At 43.9% G+C, this 22,778-nt stretch overlaps 1 protein-coding gene across 4 annotated transcripts in view; it reads left to right on the plus strand.

The window, feature by feature from the left end:
* Nucleotides 1–22,778, plus strand: part of Sema6a (semaphorin 6A) — a 124,000-nt gene that overhangs the window by 71,980 nt on the left and 29,242 nt on the right. For 2 of the 4 annotated variants that reach the window (XM_050149239.1, XM_050149241.1), the window contains exons 7-18: nt 5,313–5,403; nt 7,690–7,809; nt 8,491–8,579; nt 9,453–9,670; nt 12,065–12,196; nt 14,992–15,147; nt 16,498–16,674; nt 16,998–17,138; nt 17,232–17,312; nt 19,362–19,420; nt 22,071–22,091; nt 22,209–22,259. In XM_050149239.1, the coding sequence (XP_050005196.1) occupies nt 5,313–5,403; nt 7,690–7,809; nt 8,491–8,579; nt 9,453–9,670; nt 12,065–12,196; nt 14,992–15,147; nt 16,498–16,674; nt 16,998–17,138; nt 17,232–17,312; nt 19,362–19,420; nt 22,071–22,091; nt 22,209–22,259 (1,336 nt within the window). The remainder of the gene's footprint in view (nt 1–5,312; nt 5,404–7,689; nt 7,810–8,490; nt 8,580–9,452; nt 9,671–12,064; nt 12,197–14,991; nt 15,148–16,497; nt 16,675–16,997; nt 17,139–17,231; nt 17,313–19,361; nt 19,421–22,070; nt 22,092–22,208; nt 22,260–22,778) is intronic. The other 2 variants (XM_050149243.1, XM_050149240.1) reach the window with 1 other exon arrangement.

The following is a 22,778-nucleotide window of genomic DNA, read 5'->3' on the forward strand; positions in this document are numbered from 1 at the left end:
CACACCTTTAAAGAGCCTCTCAGGTGAAGGTGATTTCTAGCTAGAAGTCTCTATTCTTTTTTGTTTGGGAGACTGCATACTTACCACATATAGTGGCATGTGGATTTCCTCTCTTCTGCTCTTTGTCCCTCTCATTCCTGCATTACCTCTGTGAGGACCGAAGCTCACTTAATTGGTAAGAAATTCCTATTGTAAAAGATATTGCCAAAGCATGCTGCTTGAAACCATAGACTCCTGCATTGTAAGATTTTTCAAGAGAGGAATGTAATTCCAATTTGTACCAGCTCACTTGGCCATGGCCTTACTTGCTTTGGCCTGTATACAAGAAGAGGAAAAGGAAAGAAAAAAAAAAAGAAGGAAAGGATTGGCCTCAAAGACTCAGGAAATCAAGTTGGGGGGGTAGTTTACAGTTGAGGAAACTGGGAGCCCCTGAGTTGCTAGAGCAGAAAAGCCAGAGCTCTCGCATCTTGGCTCTGCCTCTGTTAGCTTTTCTTTGTGCCACAGTTTTTTCCTCAGGAAACATATGTTGATGTCTTCTATAGTAGCCAAGCACTGAGGCTGTAAAGGCAGAAAAGTGTTGGCCGCTAGGAAGGCCAAGCCCCAGGAGAAATGCTGTGTGTCCACGAAGTTGGCGCTTCGGTCAAATGGCGTGATTAGTTGAGGAAGCAAAGCACAGTCGTCTTTACCGTCACCTGAGATAAAGGGGGTGGAAATGTAAGAAGCAGGCAGGTGAGACTCTTCTAAAAAGTCCCCACCTTCTGGTCTCCTGGCTGGAGCGTTAACACCACATGGAGACTCTGCCAAGGGCATGAAACACATTTATGATGACTAAGAATCTGAATAGTGCCTCCCAAGCCCGCACCTGGTGGGATAAATCATGAAGGACGTCGTCTCTACCCTTTGTCTTAAGGGTGGTAGGAAGTCAGCCAATTGAATGCTGAGGGCATTCTGGGTACTGAGTGCAGTGCAAACAGAGACTTGGCACGAGAAACAGCCTACTGAGCTTGGGCAACTTCATCTAGCTCTGAAGTGTTGGACAAGGGACAATGACAAGAAACTGAAAAGGTAGCTTGTCCCAGGAAAGAAGGAAAGAGAATAGATTCAAGAAAAACAATAACCCTGGGAGGCTTAGTAATTGGTGAGGCGCACAACAAGGAGGGAAAGAGAGTTGGGTGTCAATAAGGCCTCCTGGACTGTCTTGAAGAGCGGGCAATGGGGCTGCCTCCAGTCTGATGGAATAGAAGATTCACAGGGCACTGGGAGGTGGGAGTTCTGCAATACGGTTTCTGGGTGGTACCATGCAGGTGTTTTAGTGCTTCTATTAAGTGATAGAACGCCATGACCAAAAGCAACTTGGGGAGGAAAGGTTTTATTTAGGCTTACAATTCCAGGTAATAGTCCACCAATGAGGGAAGGAAAACAGGAACTTAAGGCAGGAACCTCGTGGTGGAACCTGAAGCAAAGGCTCTGGAGGAAAGCTGCTTATTGACTTGCTCCCCGTGGCTTGCTCAGCCTGATTTCATTTTCAATCCAGCACCCCCTGCCCAAGGGTGGCACCACCCACAATGAGCTCCCTCCCTTCCCATATTAATTATTAATCAAGAAAATGCCTCCATAGTCTTTCCTACAGGTTAATCTTACAGAGGCATTTTCTCAGTGGAGGTTCCCTCTCCTCAGATGGCTCTAGTTTCTGTCAAGTTGACAGAAAACCCAACCAGGACAGCAGAAAATACCCGTATAGCACAAGTAGACACATCCAGCAAGACAACGGATGGAAGATTCCTTTCAGGAGCTGTGTGGGGAGAAATAGATTGGGTTTTGTCCTCACAAAGCGATACCTCAATGGCATGGCACGGAGGATGTGAGAAGCCTTGGTGGGCTGGCGTCAACCCTCAGGCTCACCCGGAAAAGACCTCCCAACTCAGGCCTCTTCTTGGCAAGAAAGGTTGAAAACAAGGTCTTTATTTCATCTTCCGCCTTGTGCTTGGAAACTGGTTTCAGCAGGGTGAACAAGATTGGGGTGAAACAAGAAGAGGTACTGCCCAAGATACAACCACTAAGATAAAGAGTCGTACAGAAAAGTCTATTTTGAAAGGAAAGAGCCGGGATTAAAGTAGATAGGACCTATCTGTTTTTAATGACTATAGCCCATCTAGCCCGTATTTACTCTAGTAAGAGCTTCCAGCTGCTATTTCAGCTTTAACTTTACCACGTGGGATTCCATCCCCATTTGTCATTGTTTAGGACTCATTAAGACTAAGACTTCTAACACTTTCAAAGGAACTGAAAGCTGTCTTTGGTGAGAAGTTACAGGTTTTCCTGGCACTGTGACACACTAAGCTAAGAGTGTTCTAGCTCATTCCACCCGTGTGTATTCCTTTACCCACAGTCCCTCACCTGTAGCAATGCTGTCCGCCTCTCACGTGCAGCCACACCCGTGGTGACGTGACCAGCAGTCCGGTGCTCTCCGAAGCTACACACAAGGATGGTGTTCACCCTCATCCTGCCTCAGTGCCCAGCACTGCATTGTTCTCTTAGACTCGGGGCACAGTGTGATGTGTTGTGCTACAGCAGTGGTCCTCAATCTGTGGGTCGCGACCCCTTTCACAGAGGTGACCTGAGACCCTCAGAAAATACAATATTTATATTGCAGTTCATAACAGTAGTAAGATTACAGTTATGAGGTAGCAATGAAAATAATTTTATAGTTGAGGGGGAGTCACCACAACATGAGAAACTATTCAAGACTCACAGCATTAGGGAGGTTGAGAACCCCTGTGTTAGAGGGAGGCAACAGCCGCTCTCTTCCGTGCTTTTTATGAACAGATCAAGACCAAAGACTCAAAGCAAACCATTGACTGACTGCCTTTCCACCATGAGGCTCTGGTTTCTTCCTAGCAGAGAAGCAAGTGGCGGTGTTATTAGAGTAACTCGGCAGCCACTTGGTCTTTACCTCCTCACCACATCCTAAGTTATACGTTTTCTGCTGTTGTTTTAAAATAAAGTTGAATGTGTTAGAAAGATTTTTAGACCCCAACAGAATTAGGTGGGGAAGAACTTAGGGGCTTTGCACTTTTTCCAAAGCTCTACTCCTTCCTCCTTTGGAGCTGTAGACCACCTGAATTTTCCATAAAAGTTAAGCGGGGTCTTTATATCACTACTTGTCTTCTATGGGGATTTTATTTCCCAGGAGCTATGGTTTCATTTGGAGATTTCTGTGACTGCAAGGATTAGTTCTTACGTCATGGACAGAGGTATTTCACTATGGTATTTATTTATTTGTTTAGCCTCTAGGCCTTCCCAAAGACACAAATAGGCACAGTACTCATAAGCTTCCCGCTTTGACTCCGTTGTAGCTACAGCCACTCATTTAGGAGAAGGTCCCGCATCCCTCTTGATGTTAGGGTTAGAGCGGGCCCTGCTTAGATAAGTCATTTCCGTTGTGTGATGTGTTCATTGCTGAGTACCTGCCAGACCCACAGACCACACAGTCTATGCAGTTCAACGGAAAGCTCTTGTTGGGATAAAGTATCTGAAAAAGAGCCTTGTGAGGAATGTTCTGGCAAGGGAGAATACATTGCTTTAAAGGATGCCTCTGATTTGACTTTCTTACCCCCCCCCCCCAAATGGTTACATTTTAAACACTGCTGTTTTGTGGGATTTACAAGTGCAGTGCACAAACACAGGATAACTTAATACAGGGGCCACCTCAAAGAAGAAAGTTCTGTCATGTCCGGTGGAGACATTAGAGCAGAAGGTACAAATGACAGGATAGCACAATGCCTGTCACATCCTCAGCTTCTACGCTTGAACAGTGACTTCAAGTGCCTTGATTTGGGCAGCTTGGTGCACTGCAGGTGACCTTTTCTGTTTTAGGTTTATCTTCTCTTCGTCCTCAAATCGGCAGTCAAACTATGTTTAAGCTAAGAGGAGGCTAGAAATGGCTGTGACAATAACAATAACAATAACAATGTTAATGAGATTAATTTTGAACTTGGGGTTGAGCTCTTACCTACTAAGAAATGAGGGAGCAGACAGCAGGTGCCAGATTAACATTGGTGAAGACGTCATGTGACAGGTGTACTCGGTGCCTTCCTCACAGCCAAGTGTGGTCAGGGAGATGTGTCTATTCTACGGAGGGGTTGAGAAGATCTGAGTCTTTCCCGAGGCTACCTTTGCCCTCTCTGAGGGTCCTGCTGCCGTCGTCCGAAATATGCCAAGGGGAAGCAGAAAGGACCAAGGTGGCTATCCTCACATGTCCTTGGCCAGAACATGGTCACACAGCTGCATCAGAGTGCAGGGAGGCAGGGCAATGTGCTGTAGTGTGCTCTGGAGGAAAGATCAATGGCATTTGGCGGACAACTGGGGAGCCTTTGCCAATCCACAAATGCCTGTGGGCCTGGTGTGTGTGTGTGTTACCTGTAACAGTTGAGTAATAGCCACATGAGTAAGAAAGACATGCATTGACTTCTACTGTTCAAAAGAAAGAAGAAATCCAGGATTTTGTATAAGACTTAAAATCGGTGTTCAGTTTCTTCTCTTCTCTTTCTCCTCATTTTGCCTTTGCCTCTGTCTCGGCCTTTATCTCTCCATACTAATAGAGCCAAATATAACTCACAAGCACCTCGGCTCTAACCTCCTATTCTTTAGTGTAAAGGAGCTAGAGCCAGGCTGGGCTCAGGCATCAGCAGGTAGCAGCCCCTCCTCTCACTGCCTTTGACCTACATAGGCCCCTCACCTTTGGGCCCTCTGCTTCTCTGCAGCTCATTCTGAAACTAGACTGACGTAGGTGCTGAGGCCATCTGAGTTTTGCTAGCTAGCGTGTTTTTCATCTTTGCTGATGCCACACTGTTCCGCTAACCAACTGGAGAAAAAATTCCAGTGTCTCCTACTGGGATTTAATCCACAAAGGAAGGACTCATCAGGCAAAACAAATCCAGAAATGCAGTTCATTCTCTCTAGAGTTCACGACTCAAGAGATAATTGGGGCAGGTAGATTTTCCCGGCAATTACCTTAGAAATGCCTTAGTCTAAAATGCTTATTTATTGACCATTCCACAAGGGTATGGAAATCTGCCTATTGTAATGGGTTAAGAGCCAATCAGACACAGTCAAATTTCACACTACCTTAATTACAGAGTCTTAATCAAGTAAATCGTCTCTCAAAGCCTCCTTTTCTTATCTGAAACTAATAGATTTACTTCAGTGGGTATTTACAAGGATGCATTTGCAAGGTGCCTATAAATTACTTTTAAATACCGGTTTCTGTTACTGTTGTCAGTAACTGGTGGTAATGCCGTTCTTTTGTTTAGATTGATACTTTGGAAACTTTCGGGGATGAATTTAGCGGAATGGCCAGATGCCCTTATGATGCCAAACATGCCAACATCGCCCTCTTCGCAGGTAGGTGACCTGATTTCTCCTCGTTCGGTTTGGCTTTGCATATTTCAGCCTGTGGCGGAGAATCTGTTTGGAAGGATCTGCGGAGTCACAGTTGTACGGAATCTCTGGTGAATACTGTAATTAAGAATGCCTCTTCCATTTGAAATTAGGTTGGGAACTGTAGTTTTGGTTCTCAAAAGAGGTCTCTGCCCTACTCCCACAGGCTTTTTGTGCCTTCGCAAAAGGATGATGGCACAAATACCTCATGGGTGAATGGGAAGTTTGGGCTTAGGTGATAGAAAACCTTATGTGGAACCACCAATGAGGATCTAATGCTGGATGTCAGGTTGACAGTATTTATGGCATGTCTCTCATGGCCATTTCCCTGCTCTTCATTTCCTTCTTCGTGGGATGGCTGTTCTCCCAGTCTCAAAGGCTGCAGATCTTCTTGTCTACAGATAGAACAAAAAGGGAGAAGTAAAAGGACGTTTCTGGAAGCTTCTTCACAGCGCTAGAGCAGCAGCCTTCTCAAATGCCAATGATTGGATTCGACTATGTGCATACCTCTGACCAAATGGCCATAGTGCTGAGTTACTGATCACCTATGGGAGCCCCTGTTCCTGCTGAACAGGCTGTAGAGAAGTAGCTAGTAGGCCAGCGTTTTCCAGTTTCGTAGGATTTTTTTGTATATGAGCATGTTTTAGTTGGGAAGTTTGTTTAGGAATTCATTGTCAGCTGTATATATGGAAGTGGGCGCAGAGAGACGTGTTGGGTGTAAAAGGGATTCGTTGTTCTAGGATGTAGTCACACCATCAGCTGTCCTCACCATCATGACAGCACAAACCTGGCCTAACTGCCGTGGGAACTCTTGGGCTTTGGTTATGAAGCAGTTAATTCCCAGCTCCTTCTCAGTGTCTCCCATTTGGGGTTGGTCCATGGGGTGAGAGTGCAGAAACAGGAAGGTCCCAGCACAGCACAGGCAGAAGCATCCCTGTACTGTCAGCAACAAGGCCAGGGAAGACTCAGTGTTAAATGGAATCTAAAGAGAAGACTTCTGAACTAGAAAGGGGACTGACTGTTTGTGACGCTGCCTCGCTTCCAACAGCTACAAGGAAAAAGGCATGTTTCCTTATCCAAGCAGGAGGGATATTGGATCATTTTTCACTGGTTTGACATCTTATAAAAACTAAGTATTTGCTAGTGGATGAGCCTTGTTAGAAGTAAATGCCATTTTTGCCAACAGAGGCAGGATATGGCGCAAGCAGGAAATGGCTCAGAGGTTAAGAGCACTCACTGTTTTTCAGAGGACCTGGGTTTGCTTCCCAGCACCCCTGTGGTGTCTACAACCATCTTTAACTCCAGTTCCCTGAGAGCCTATGCATTCTTTTCTTTGACATCCCTGGTCACCAGGCACACACATGGTGCACATGCCTACATGCTAACAAAATACTCATGCACATAAAATAAATGCATTTAAAAAATTTTTCTAAAAAGATGTTTATTCAAGATTTTTTTACTTAACTATCAGCCACAGATTTTACATATGGAAAAACTTAAAGTGCACTATGTCATACATAAGTTTCTTTGAATATAATTAATGGAACCATAAAATTCATTAAAAATGGATCAAAGACACTTAAGGAGGTAGCTCTATGGGTAAAGTGCTTGCCATCCTAGCATGAAGACCTGAGTCTGAATCCTCAGAACTCAAAATAAAAGCTGGGCCCAACAGTGTGAGCCTGTACTCTTATGAGTAAGGAAAAGAGGGACTGTGACTCTCAGGACAGAAGTAGGCATCTGGCCAGCCACTGGAGCCTATGAATCTCCCTCTTCCCCTTACTCAGTCAAACTCAGCTCGGACTCAGGTCATCCATATTTCTGAATGGATTTAAAGCCTTTGTTGATAAAATCGCTCTCTTATTATTTCTCACGGCTCCCTCCTAATCCAGTTGGCCATGGCTTGACGGCAGTAGTATCGTCCAAGGGTCCTTGGCCTTGAGATTTCAGTCAAGGTCCGTCTAATCAAGTGAAGCAAATAGCATATTTCATTTACTCTGTTCCCTGAGCAGCTGCCACTGCCACTGTTGCTTGGAAAAATTGCCATGCAATTTTAAAAATGAAAAATGTTTCCTTTCTCATGATCCCCATTTCAAATGGTGAGCGTGGGCCAAGCATTTTTTCTTGGATTTTTCCCAGTTGTCCCATCTCATTTGCCTGATGTAGGAGAGCAGTCTAGGGGACATCTTCACTGTCATCCGTCCCTGCCTTGTTTGGTACCCTGTTCGACTCTTTCCCTTTTCTCCTCAGAGGGAAAACTCTACTCTGCCACAGTAACTGACTTCCTGGCCATTGATGCGGTCATTTACAGAAGCCTTGGAGACAGCCCTACCCTCAGGACCGTCAAACATGATTCCAAGTGGTTGAAAGGTGAGCAATTAAATGAAGAGAGGGAGGAGCGAAGCAGACCTCGTAAGAGATTTAGAGTCTGGATGGACCAGACTGTAGATTCATTTTGGTAATGGTTTCTGACAGCCGAAACCATGTAAATTGCATCCTTTGCCTCCACTGATTTATTTGCCTCCCTGTTCCCCTTCCCGTGAGCTTCTGGAGTATTAGCAAAACCACCAGCGCCGTGACAATAGAATGCATAACATTCATCTTCTTTCCCTGCCCCAAACTCTCATTCCAGAGTCCCTCATGAAAAGAGCTGAACAGAGCATTCATGAAAGGGAACGGGGGATGAAGTGGTGGGGAACAGGAAATCAGCCATTCCCAGGCCTGTGTGAGTCAGGGTGACGGAGCAGTGTGCACCAACTACTCTAGGCAATACGGACGTTCCACCGTGGAAAATAAAACTCCAGAGATTTGCAAAGCATACTTATTCTTCACCCTCGGTGGCAAAGCTTGGGAAAGATGTAATTTGTAGGCTCAAGTGCTTTCTGAAATCACTAGCGCCGGCACTTGTGAAGCCATTAGAATTGGTTAGTGTTAACCACATGTCTAATAGCCCTACACTTTCAATTAATAACACGTCTTTGGCTACACTTGATTAAAATTCTCTTAACACTATGTGACATATCTCCAATTAAAGTGCCCGTTTGTCCACAGAGCCCTACTTTGTCCAAGCACTGGATTATGGAGACTATATCTACTTCTTCTTCAGAGAAATTGCGGTAGAGTACAACACCATGGGGAAGGTAAGAGCGGAGGGCGTCCCTGGCTCCGTTTGTGACATTTTCAGAGACTTGTCTTTGCAACCATTGTCGTTTTAAATGACCTTGAGATGCAAATTGTGAACCCAGTAACAACACAACTATGGATGGGCAGAAGCAAGAGACTAAGCTATCTAGAAGCCCAAGCCACTTTTTCAGAACAGTAACAAATTACAGGGAACCTCTTGAATATCTCCACTGAAGATTTAACCAACAGATGTTTGGTTGTTTCATTCGAAGTGTTTTGAGATGTAGCTCCCAGGTACAATTTCCCCTTTTAATTGAGCGACTCCATAGAGAGAATCCATACCCAGTATCTCTAGGCAAACTGAGTCTTCGTTTTATTGTAGAAAGCAAGATTACAGTTAGAGGATGTTTATTTCAGCTATTTTTTACCAGACAGCAGATCAAGGTCACTGAGTTAGAGGGCGCAAATAAAATACCAGGGTGGCTTGCATGGTTAGAAGGACTCACACTCCAAGTATGAGATTTCAGACCCCAGAGGCAGGCAGTAGGGATGGCAGAGATGGCGCATACAAAGTGTGCTTTTGTCTGAGGAAATAAAAGCTAAGCAGTCTGTATGGAAATGAGTTTATGTGGCTGGGAGCTCCTCCCCTGAAGGATTTATGGCTCCGTATTAAATGCCATCGCCTTATCTTTTAAAACATTCTGTTTCTATGCTGACGTTTTTCCTTTTTTTCTTCTTTTTTTTTTTTGTTTTTGATTTTAGGAATGCATTATTAAATTAAGTAGCTTCTTGTTCCATTTCTGTTTGGCGAAGGCAAAGTCTTCTAAGATCTTCTGCGTTTCAGAAGGAAAGGACTGCATTTCATCCCCTCTGTGTGCCTTTCTCTGCAGGTTGTCTTCCCTAGGGTGGCCCAGGTTTGTAAGAATGACATGGGAGGGTCTCAGAGAGTCCTGGAGAAGCAGTGGACGTCTTTCCTGAAGGCTCGCCTGAACTGCTCAGTGCCTGGAGACTCTCATTTTTATTTCAATATACTCCAGGCGGTTACAGATGTGATTCGCATTAATGGCCGTGACGTTGTCTTGGCAACCTTTTCCACACCTTATAACAGGTAACCATGCCCTGGCTGTGTTGACCTAATATATTCTTCCCAGCTCCCTTTTCCCTGGGGAAAAGATTTGCAGCTGATGGAAAGGCAGCCGTCACTATTTGTACATAGAAAGCATTACTTTGAGTTTTCATCAATGAACTAATTAGAATTTGTGAGCATTATTAAATTAAGGTTTTTAGGGAAGTAAGTTATGGCAATATCTTCTATTTATATGTATGACTGACGTTAAATACTTTGTATGTGATTCCTTTCGGTAAACCAAATTTTATTGTTCTCTTTTCACACATGAAGAAAAAGCTTAAAACATTCCACTGCCTGGATCCACATAGTCAGTGATAGAAGGGACAGGTTTGGAATTCAGTGTCTTCCTCGGATCTCTTACAGGTCATCTAGTATTCCTGTTTCATTTGTAGTGTTTCCCTGACTGAACTGGGAATGTGTGAGTGTGTGCGTGTGTGTGTGAAATGAGTGGGCATTATTAAAATGGCACATTGAGAAGTTGCTACCAATGAGAAATTTAGGAGCAAGGGGAACCTGCCAAGGGCTCCACCCAAGATTCAAGTTAGCATCCCACTTGAGGATGTAAACCTCCAATGGTTTAAGCAGTTAGTTCATGGCCCAGATCCCAACCCCAGCACGAGTGCCTCTGAAGGTTTTAGTGAGGACTCATAAGCCACTAAACACTATCCCTAAAAATACTGTCGCTTCATCTCTATTTTATGTTTAGTTCATCAGAAATATTAATTAATTAAATGGCACATTAATAATTGATCCCAACACAGTGACTATGCATGGAAATGATGGACTAGCAGAATGACCATCTTTTGCTGGCCTCCAGATCTCCGTAAAGCCAGTAAGGTTTCAGAGTCCCAACACTGTTGGGGGAAATAAACATAACTCTGGGTGTAACCCCTGACCATGAGCTCTAAATGTATGCACCACGCTTTCCTGTCTGGGTCCGATTTTAGAGCTTCCTTACGGAATATCCTCTTCTAAGCATACACGTAGGATTAGACTTTTTACGTGGACTTTCATGAACTTCAGGAGCGCCTAGATGACAGGCATGAAAAATGATAAGACTGGAAGATAGCATCGGGAAAGACATGCCTAGGTGTTGGGTAGAGCCCAGAAGGGAGCGAGCTGAAAGATGAACTCATACTCCTCAATTACACGGAGGGCAAGTGCCAAGGGTTTCTCACTGGAGATAAATGAAAGTGGGAGCTTATATCGCAGCAAGAAGTATTCAATTAGATTTAGGCAAGCTTTAATCATCTATAAGGATTTTTAGACTTGAGAACAGGGAAGATATAAAATATTGCAGGGTTTGAATATTCACATGTAAGATCCCATCTATCTAGGCTTTTTGGAAAACATGCTACCTTGGTACATGGAAATGCAGGGGTTAGTGGGATTTAAAAATACATTTCTAGTTTGGGGTTTTGTTTTATTAAAAGTTTGGGTTACTTTGTGATTATAACACCATAGTGAGTTCTCATGTATTATAAACTCATTTATTTTCTTAAGTGGTCCTAAATTTATCTTATAATGATTATGCGGTGTCAGAAATATTATTTGTTCAGTCAGATCAGACAGCCTAACTTGCCAGTCTACAAATGTGTTTACCATTGTCATCCTAAATTACATGTGGTCTTTATTCACTCTCGTTCCATCCCTTTCCACTTCCTCCTCCACATAGGAAGCCTTGCTTATGACAGATTGCTGCCAATCCTTGAGGGGTCCCTCTCTACGCTGGGGAAAAAGAGCAAGCAAGCACCTTGGTCTAGCACACCAGCCCCAGCGTGGTCTGGCTCCCTTCCCTCCTCAGCCTGTTTCCTCCCATTTTTTGTCACACAGTCTGTACCACAGGCTTGCCAGACCTGAGGTCTGGTTCTGGAATGTGCCTTTCTTTCTCTGTAAAGTCCTCCAGCCTGACCAGGGTCCACCCATCAAAACCCCGTGGAGGCATCTTATGCTATGAAACCTTGTCCTGACTGGCTTGCTCTGAATTAATTGATTGTTTTTTTTTTTTTTATCTCCATCCTAAACTGTGGCCTAGCTACTAAAGGCAGGACCCTGTTCTCTGTGGGGTTCACAGAATTTCTATAATAAGCTCGTAATTCTCCCCCCCACCCCCCACACACAAAGGGGCTCAAGAGGCAATGAAGAAATGATGGGCTTTTCCCCTTGAGTTTACTGCACTAGCGAGTCTGTTCTTTAAGACTGTTGATGCAAATTTGATTGGTCTCTTTACACTTATGATCCCTTCATTTATAATGCTCAGGATATGGACTTTAAATCCTACCTGCCTGCAATAAGAGTTTCTTCAGAGTATGTTTTCTAAGGGGATGAATAGCAGTTATGTGATTAACACCTGGTGTGAAATGTCATTTGTAGCATCCCCGGGTCTGCAGTCTGTGCCTATGACATGCTCGACATTGCCAATGTTTTTACTGGGAGGTTCAAGGAACAGAAGTCTCCTGATTCTACTTGGACACCAGTTCCAGACGAGCGCGTCCCTAAACCCAGGTATGTGCAAATATTTATTTAGTCAGCTATCTTTAAACCCTGAAATGGTGAAACTGGCTTCTCTGATAGTGAGCATCCTGAAGACTACACACTGGAGCCTTGCATCCCAAGCCAGGCAGATAGAGACCCCAAAACAACAGGAAGACTCTCATGGTGTGATATTTGCATTCACAATCCTTACCAGAACCCAGAGTAATCTTTAGTACCCACAAACCATGCCTTTAGTCTTCTGCTTAACCTTTGTAAATGTGGTTTGCCCAATATAATAGGTGGTAGGAACTATCAGCTAGAGCTGGTCCCGTTGGTCTATAGGTGGAAAATTTAAGGACCAGAGAGTAAACTGTATTGTGCAAGTTCATATAACTAGAGAGATACCTCTGCTGTGCCTCCCTCTCATTGTATAAGAACTCTTTAATCCCAATCAAATGTAAAATATAAATGATACTTTTTTGATTTAGGGGAACAAGTGGGATCAGAGTCAAGTCTAGGGTGCCAGGACAAGTGTAAGAATTGTTTAGTTGGTACGGTGCATTGCTTTTCTACGTCCACATACAATATAGTGCTAGCCTTTTCCAAGCTGTGACCTAGACTCGCTCACATAGAAGCCCCCAGAGACACTGCAAAAATTTCATAGTTCTATAAAATCTCTTCATTTGCTCCCATTAAATAGTTAACTCTAGAAGAATATTTTCCCATCCTGACCCTATGTTTTCCAGCTCCGTGTGACTTATACTCCACACCTTTCCCCTTGTGGCCTAAGTTACGGGGAAATCTCTATATTGAGGTTATGTGGCGCTGGAAGAAAGCCCAATGTCTTCCTGGCTTTTGTGTTGTTGTTGTTGTTGTTGTTCTAATGCTCTCCCTTGGTCTACTATCCTACCAAGATACCTACAAGTGCATTTAATTGAATCAATTTAGATATAAGGAACCAAAGAAGCCCAAGGGGCCATCCCTTTCTGTCAGCTGAGTTGTCTGCCATGTTCCTTCTCTGGTCAAGGAAGACTCATTGTGAAAGTACACATTAGGGACTAGATAGATTGCCCACATCAGTACCTTCTGAATGATCAAGAAAGGGAGTTAAAGTTGAGGGATTGGTTTCTAAGGGGGGGGGGGGGAGAAAGAGAGAGAGAGAGAGGGAGAGGTCTTGGTGTGTGAATATGGCGTCATGCAGGCATCACCAGAACATGGGTTAAGGGATTTTTCTCCCATGTCACTGTGTGTACCCACATGCTTCCCTATCTTGTCTCATCCCTTTTGTGAAGAGCAGGCTGCCTGTGGAGGGCCGGCTGGCTGTAGCCCCATGGTATGGGAAAAGGTTGTATCGTGGGGCATGGTTTCTTCTCCTGCACCAGACTTAGTATGCTCTGATTTGACTTTGCTAAGATTTCCATGTACCTCACCAAATGATAAAATTTCTTTCAAAAGTTCACCTGCGCGATCTGCTCAGTTGCAAGGAACTGGTCTTTCAGGAAAGATCTTTGGTGTAACTGGCTTCTCAGACCTGCCCAAATCTCACAACAAACAAAGACAAGAACGACACGTGAACTAATAGACTCCAAGAGGTTGTAACACTGAGTATTGCTGTTGTGTACCTCTGTAGAAATCTCTTTTTTATGCTTGTGAAAGCATTAGCCTAGTCCCCTCCTTTGTAGAATACATGCCTCTAGAATAGTGGCTCTCAACCTGTGGGTTGTGACCCCTTTGGGGGTTGCATATAAGACATTTATGATTTATATGGGTAACAAAATTACAGTTATGCAGTAGCCATAAAAAATTTTATGGAGTCGGGCAGTGGTGGCACATGCCCAGCACTCGAGAGGCAGAGGCAGGTGGATCTCTGTGAGTTTAAGGTCAGCCTGGTCCACAAGAGCTAGTTTCAGAACAGGCTCCAAAGCTTGTAGAGATACCCTGTCTTGAAAACAAACAAACAAACACATAAATAAATAAATAAAATGAATAATTTTATGGTTGGGGTCACCACACCATGCATAAGGAGCTGTATTAAAGGATCTCAGCATTAGGAAGGTTGAAAACCACTACATCTAGAACCTCCAGCAAGGTTTCCTAGTTGGCTTTCTGTTGCTATGATAGACACCATGACCAAAAACAACTTAGGGAGAGTTTATTCTTGTCTATCATCAAGGGAAGCCAAGGCAGGAAGCCAAGGCAGGAAGCCAAGGCCGGAAGTTGACACAGAAACCGTAAGGCACATGGCTTACTGGCTTGCCTCCTCTAGTTTCCTCTACCACCTTTCTGACACAGCCTGGGCTCACTTGCCTAGAGGTGGTACCATCCCCAATGGGAAGTAGAATCCTCCTACATGAATTACCAATTAAGAAAACGCCTCACAGAGAAGCCCACAGGTCAGAGTGATTAGAGACAGTCTCTCAGGTGAGGGTCTTTCTTCGAGGTGTGTCTAGGTTTGTATCAAGTTGACAGCTAGCATAAAGCAACCCTGGGATGTACGCCCCCCCCCCCCCCCACTCACTCACTCAGTTCCAGCTCTACCTCTGTTCATTGGGGTTTGTTTGCACATCTGGAAGGAAGCCAAGCTGCCTGGAGATGAAACTGAGCTGTCCCAGCTAAGGCTTCTTCACAGAATGAGGAGGCGGTCCAGTGGAAATCTCAGCATATTGTTCTTGGTGCCCTTCTGCATTCTTCATCTTCCTCTTCGCCGCCTGCGGCACAGTCTCCTCCATGCCAGACGCTTCGAGAAGCCAGTCATTCAAAGAATTTGCCAGAAGGCATGAAATAACTCCCCCCCCCCCCCAACCTCACCCTTTGTCTCATTTTAGGCCAGGTTGTTGTGCTGGCTCGTCGTCTTTAGAAAGATATGCAACCTCCAATGAGCTTCCTGACGACACCCTGAACTTCATTAAGACACACCCACTCATGGATGAGGCAGTACCGTCCATCATCAACCGACCGTGGTTCCTGAGGACGATGGTCAGGTGGGTATCAAGCCAACCGCGTCCTCAATGGATTTCCTTGACTTCATCTTGTGTTCGTGGATTCTGTCAGTGGATCATGCTTTGAAATGCCACAAACATCTTTTGCTATCCTGGGCACTGATTCAGCTAGGAAATGTTGACGGGCTGGGTAGATGCCACCGAATCCCCATCGCTGCATTCCCAGTGAGAAGAGTGCCAGTATTTTCATGCCGGTTCTCCGTGTGCCAGCAATTAGAAGAAAGAAAAATACTCCCTTCCAGATTAGCTTGTTAATCCAATCTGTGCCGTGCAGAGGCATGGTGAGAGGGAGGACCCGGGAGAAGAAGCGGTTACCTGCTTGGTTCCACACGATTGGGTTGTGGCATGAAGGGACACCGCGTATGTAATGGCATGACAGCATGAGGGACTTATACCTTCGTATTTGTTACCTGAAGGCATGCCAAGAGAGCAGCAGTAGCTGATTGGAGAGCTCTGATGGCATCCAATATCCTTTGTGAGGGGAGCTTATTTTCAAATACTACAGCAGGCTTTTCTAAATTGTGGCCGTCGATGTCACAAAATAGTGAGCTCACCCCGTTTCGAATCCCCTGACTTTTATTGAATTATAAAATTACTTGAGCGTAACCTAGCAGCCACGGCCTACTTCTCATGGGAAGACTGGTGTTTCCTTGTTCCTGTCTCGGTACTTAGGACAAATAAGTATCTGTGAAAGGGGAAATGACCAAAGAATTTTCTAGAAAGATGATAGATACCCGCTAGAACTTCATTCTGCGCTTGTCTTTCTCCGCTCCCTTACCAACCGTGGTTTGGCTTGCAGCTCCTGATGTTCATGCTGTTCAGAGTCCTTCACCTTCAGGGCCCTCTTCCTTCCTCTGTGTACAATCAGAACATTCTCTAATCTTGCCTCTCGTTAACAAACACCTTGTGCCTCCTCGGAAAAGCACGGAGAATGGGATCCACTGCGTTCCTTCTCGATGTGGCAAAGAATGCTAAGCACAGTCACTTCTTATGCCTGTCCCCTCCATTGGCGCCGTCAGTCTTTCCTTATTGCCTGTGGAAGGGATCGGTGCTGAGTGCTTGCATATGGTTATGGCTATTTATTTACTATGGAATTTGGCCTCCTCACACACATAACCTTCTCCCTGTTGGAGCTACCCGAATGTGCTACATATGAAAACAAAGGGCCAGGACGGCTGGAGAGCATTACTTACTTGCATATATTTTTCATGGCATTGTTGTTACTAGAAAGCTGGGTCGCAGTTGTTTGAAGTGGAAAGGGGACCTTTAATGACAGACTAACAAAAAAGTCTTTTTTTTCCCCCTCCCCCAAATGTGATTCTGTTATTTTAGGTACCGCCTGACCAAAATTGCAGTAGACAATGCCGCTGGGCCGTATCAGAATCACACTGTGGTTTTCCTGGGATCAGAAAAGGGAATCATCTTGAAGTTCTTGGCCAGGATAGGAAGCAGTGGTTTCTTAAATGGCAGCGTTTTCCTGGAGGAGATGAATGTTTACAACCCGGAAAAGTGAGTCAAACTTTGGGTCCTTGCTTGGTGATTATTGGTCATGCTACTGTAGCCCTTTCTGTCCATGGAAAACCATGGCAGACAAGTTGGCTTATGGAGTTTCCAGTTACTTTTCACATCAACTCCAGAAAATAACTGAGCATTACTTTTTCCTTGCCATTAATGTTATGATCCTATAGCCACCCATGTAGGACATCCACATAAGGTATCTTCAATTATGAGGTCAGCATGTCAGCCCCAAAATGGCATACAAGGGTAGTGCAGGAGAAAGGAAATCGTTCCGGAGAGTCTACTAATGGTCTCCTCCTACCTCACAAAACCAGGTGCAGCTATGATGGTGTAGAGGACAAAAGGATTATGGGCATGGAGCTGGACAGAGCAAGCGGCTCCCTGTATGTGGCATTCTCTACCTGCGTGATAAAGGTGCCTCTCGGCCGCTGCGAGCGCCATGGCAAATGTAAAAAGTACGTGTTTCACCTCATTGACAACTAGACAGTCCACAGTAGTTAGAAAGCAATCTTGGGTAGCTGACAGTCATCTTTTTCCCACCCCCGCAGAACCTGTATCGCCTCCAGAGACCCATATTGTGGGTGGGTGAAGGAAAGCGGTTCCTGTGCCCATCTGTCACCCCTCAGCAGGTAAGGAGCCTGAGGTGTGGGGAGGCAAAGTGCCTTGATCCCTCTTCATGCTAGATGTCGGCTTGGCTGTGTTCCCTCAAACTGTCAGCAACTCTTGAGTATGAGAATTTCAGCCACAGAACTGACAGGCGCCTTCTCCATCCCCAACTCAGTTCAGAGACTCACAGTGCCCATGGGATAATCCCCCCGGACTAGACTGGTTAAGAACACAGAAAGGGAACACAGTGGGCTTCAAAAGTATTCCCTAGAGAGTGGAAAATGAAGATGCACACCTTGAGCATCCTGGTTTGAGGACAGCAGAGAAAGGAGCCGCGGGGTACCAAGAGATTAGTGGATGGTTTGCCCAGCCACGGCAAACTGAGTCTGCTAAGTGACCAGACGAGGCTGAGAAGAAACAGCGGAGCATACGTTAACTCACGTGATCATGCTTCAAGCATGGTGCTCACATCCAATAAAGCTATCTCCTAGGCCGAACAAACCTTGACCTCATTGCTCATTACACACACAATCCATGTTTGGCAATTCCCCAATTGGTCCCCTAGATCAAACTCCTCTGCTCTGCCTGTGATTTTTTTTAACTTTATTGGATGTGAAATCTAAAACAACATTTGGAAAAACTATTCAAAACATGTCCCAGAGAAGTTGTGGACAATGCGAGTGAAGTATCCAGGGCAGTCTACACTCCCCTGCAGCCAAAGAGCCTCCCCAGACCCAGCTCCCTAAGCTGGGAGCATTCTTTCCGCTTTTAAAACAGCTGAACAAGTAGCAGAGCCAATTTGGTGACTACCGTGCATATAATTTAAAAAATATTCTCTTGAACAAAGCTAATGATCATGGTAAAAGACGACCTGGAAACCCAGGGGCCGCAGATGACCTCCCCCCCCCCCCATGCGTTATTAGCATGGCTTTGAAGGCCGCTCTGTGACTTTTGACAGAGTTGGAGTTTGGCATCTTTTCATGAAATTTCTGGGGCAGAGCAGAAAGAATCAGTGAGGGGAGTGGGAAGGGGCTCATCAGTTAGTTGTCCTGTATTCAGCAACTGACCAGAGGTAACATGATTTCTATGAACTGTTTTTAAAGCAACTATCAGAACTCCCAGAGACTTCCTTTCAAGTCTGCATCCATGTTTCGGTTTCCGGTGCCACAGGCCTTGCTCAACACATGTGGGGCTCTGCTGAGAGAGGGGGTTTGGGGACTGGGTGGATACTGGTTTTCATTATGAGATGAAATCCCTATCCGTAGAGGATGAATTTAATTTCCATTATAGCCAAAGACATTAGAGGCTAAATCCGGATTATTAGATCAAGGTGCGACGTTCAAAGCAGTTTCCTTACGGGGTTCATGATACACTGTGAGGCAGCCACAGATCAGAATTTTCAATTACATTTTAGAAACAGAAGCGCAAAGTTCTCCCGAAAGACACGCTTTCTGTGGACAAATCTAGTGTGCTTGTTTTAAATTTCAAACTGAATGGTGAAGACCAGGAATGGAGGGGAAAGAAAGGAGCACTGAGGATCGGAAAGAACAGGGAGAACGCAAGCTCTTGGCCAGGGACCGCCCTCTCACGTGCTCACTGGCCAGGCGTGCCTGTAAACACTGGTTAGATGTCTTCTGTGGGCAAAGGAATAGGGAAAGGGACTTGGGAAAGAAAGCACAGAGAAGAATAAAACAGGTCACGGAAAGGACCAGACCCTTCCATCTATACTGCACATATTGTTTATATGCGTGAACTTTAGCGTGGAAACTTATCGGATGTCTAAGTAGTGCTTAAGGAACACGAGTGAGGGAGGATAAGAACCCACAACTAATTGACTTCCTGCACAAGGGTTGAACTCTCTGCTGCCGTAGCTTCTCTTTCAAGTTTCACATCAAACTCATTTAATAAGCTGCAGAGAACTTCTTTTTCTTTCACACCAGCCACTCAACTTAGCAAACAGGTCACTTTTTTTTTTTTTTAATGAAACTGAAGATTCATTTCTGAGTGACGGCTGATGGCATTGTTTATTTTTTTTTTTCTTTTTCCTTGTTCTCCCAATTTTTTAAAAAAAGGCTGACTTTCGAACAGGACATAGAGCGTGGCAATACAGATGGCCTAGGAGACTGTCACAGTAAGTAACGTCTTTAAATCTCTGTCTGCTTATGGATAAAGACGCCCTATGACCCACTCTGCATTATTAGCGTGGCTTTGAAGGCCGCTCTGTGACTTTCAACAGAGTTGGAGTTTGGCATCTTTTCATATAAATTCTCGGGGTGGAGCAGAAAGAGTCAGTGAGAAGGGGGCTGGGAAAGGGCTCATCAGTTAGTTGTCTGACCAGAGGTGACAAGATTCTTATAAACTCACCTAAAGTTGCTATCAGATGGTCTAGAAGCATCACACCGTGGCATGTAGAACTCGGTGCAGATGACTCTGGACATAACGAAGGAAATGGTGTGTGTGGAAGTCAGCACTGCCAGGGTGATTGCCGTAGACATGGCCAACTCTCCCATCACTCTAATGTGTCGAGCAAATCATCCTGGAGGATATTAATCATAGCAAAGCAGTAAGTTATGTCAGTGTTGCCATTACAAAAATGACAGTTTTGTTGTGTTTCATAATGTGCTGTTACGCCGCATGTTAGCCAAATGATCAAAAGCCTAATCATGGTACTCTAGCTTCCTGAGTACAACTGTTTTAGTGTTCTTTAACATATTCGCCAATGAAAGTAATTAATTTTCAAAATTTGATTTATGTATATACTTATTTTTATATTACATATATATATACATATTTATATATATATGAATGAGACCATTTGAAATAGGAACAAACATAAATTAACCCATGAGCATAAAGCAATTCTAAATGTCCTCTTTGTAGAAATTAATCTACATCATTCTCAGAGTTCATGTCACATACTATTAAGTGGCAACATTCTACTTAGAACCTTTTAGAAGAGATCCCAGAATGCTGTCTAGTTGTTTTATGATCTAAGCAATATCAAGATTTTCCTGAAAATGGTTTAGTGTTGTGAACTTAAGTAATAATGCTATGCTCTTAGCAAAAGTATGTTTGGCTTGTTACCTTTTTTTAAAAAGCAGAGTTAAGAGTTTATTAAGAGTCTTTAACACAGCATCTAAGCACTAGGGTTAAGAGAAAGCAAGGCATTTAGGAAGAAGCTAAGACAGATCTGAAAATGTAGGTGTGGGCATCTTAAAGGAGAATCACCTGGTTGGTGAATTTTTTGAAAAAGTTCCCTGTGCAGAATTTTATGGAATCTGAAATCAAAAGGGCACTGAAAAACAGCTCTTAAGGGAGCCAAACTGAGTGACTAATAGCATTTGACTCTATAATAAAGCCCATGGATATAATTCTAAGTCTTTAAGTCATAAGAACCAAAATTTCAGACTAGGTTATCATTCAACTTTCTATCATATGCTTTTGTAAGACATATAGAATAATCACATAAAGAGGACAACAATCAGCCTTATCTACTAGTTCTTGACCCTACGTAATTTGAATTATTAGTACAATATGTGGCCAACATTTTCATTTTTCATACCTTCTCATGAAATAGTTATGCATCAAAATTGTTGTAGGAGATGTGTTATCACCCAAACATCTGTGCCATGTGTGCGATTATTCACCTGCATCAGTAAAAGGGTTTGAAGTGCAATCATTCTATCTTAATTATCATGTGCCTTGCAGTTTCAGTTTTGGAAAGAGAGGGTGTTTGGGGGAAGGGTAGGGGATATTACAGATACTTAAGTTAGCTTTAGAAGATATTTTTGTCACATTTTTGTTATCTGGTAGTATAAGTCTCTGTAGAAAAATAGGAAGATAGATTTGGCTTGAATCAGGAAATCTACAAAGGAGATGCTGATGGATCGATTACTAGTGTGTGCTTAACACAACATATCTATGTGCTCAGGCAGAGTAACCTAAGAGAACAAGCATATGTAAAGTAGAAAGCTCCGATTTAGTGATGTAGTTTAATGCCCAAGGCCAGCTGTAAAGCCTATTTCCTTCATGTTCCATCCTTTACCCCACTCAGGACAGAAGGTGAGACTATGCCTCTGCCTGCCCGCTGTCCTGAGGCCTTCTCCCCTCTGCCTGCTCCCACCAGAACATGAACTACTTCTACCACACATACTTGTGTGTGTGTGTGTGTGTGTGTATTCAGAGGGTGTTGGCATAATTGCTGCACTGACTTTGACAGGACTTTGAGAAAAGCCACAGAGGGTCCCTGTTGAACCAGTAATCTGACCTAGACATCAGCACACAAACCTACATATGTGGCCTCCCACATGTGTGTGTTTGGATTTTTAATTTCCTCACTAAAACTGCCAATGAGTTAAGAACATTACGGATTATGATACTGGACAGTTCTCTCAGTCCATTCATGGGGGTGAAACCACACAGAGCACGAAGAAAAGTTCTTTCTTACAGATGTGGCCTGGTTACTTTATCCACAGCCATGCATCTTTGTACCAAGTTGAGCATGGCTTCCTGACTCTCATGTTATCATTGCGGTGCCCATTTCTTCCTCTAAGCCTTGGGCTTTCTCTACCTGTTAGCAATGACTTTGGGGACACACACCAGTGGAAGAGATGTGGAGATAGAACTGAGCAGGAAGCAGATTAGGTTACAAGCAGGAAGCGGAATAGTTTCCAGTGTTAGAGCATCCCCATTGGCCTGGCTCCCATTAGCTCATCCCCCTCACTGTGTAAGTCACTAAGAGTGTGCGGTTAAGTAACCACCTCCCTTCTTTTGTCTTTCAGATTCCTTCGTGGCCCTGAATGGTAAGGAAGATGCTACTGTCATAATTTTATGTCCATGGAAAACTTTGCACTAATCCACCTGAGTATTTTAAGCCATAGATTTCTTTTTAATTAATTTTTATCCTCATTTTTTTATAGACATTTCAACTCCTCTACCAGATTATGAAATGTCTTTCAACACAGTGTATGGTCAGTTTATTGATATATCTATCTATACATATCAATATTAATACTTAAAGTTACTCATCCTTTGGTAGTTTGTAGTTTTCATTCCTAATCATAGACCAGATTCTTTGTTACTTCAGGGCTCCAATTCACTAAACTTATTCCTAGATTTCACTAAGCTTAAAAAAAATCACTCTGCCTATATGGGACGATTGATGAGGGAGAACAAATCTTATATATTGAATCCACAGAATATGAAACATTCAAGAATTTGGTAAATACATCTAAGGGATTCTCAAGTGAAAAGAGATTTCTTCTTCTTAAATATGCTTGTGTATAAGGAGATTCAAGATATATAACAGGGACTCCAACTCATAAACGGTAGCCCCTCAATACCATCTCCCCAATCTTGGCTGTCAGGATAACCTTCCCCCATAGGGGAATTCCCATATAGGGCACAGACACCAGGGTCTTTGGAGGAGAACCTTTGCAGTATAGCATGAAATCAACCAATAAAACTTAAACTCAGAATGAGTTTGGATA

The sequence above is a fragment of the Alexandromys fortis genome, unplaced genomic scaffold (assembly GCF_014885135.2).
Source record: "Alexandromys fortis isolate MF-2015 unplaced genomic scaffold, M_Fortis_MF-2015_v1.1 scaffold_60, whole genome shotgun sequence".
In the NCBI taxonomy this organism is placed as follows: Eukaryota; Metazoa; Chordata; class Mammalia; order Rodentia; family Cricetidae; genus Alexandromys; species Alexandromys fortis.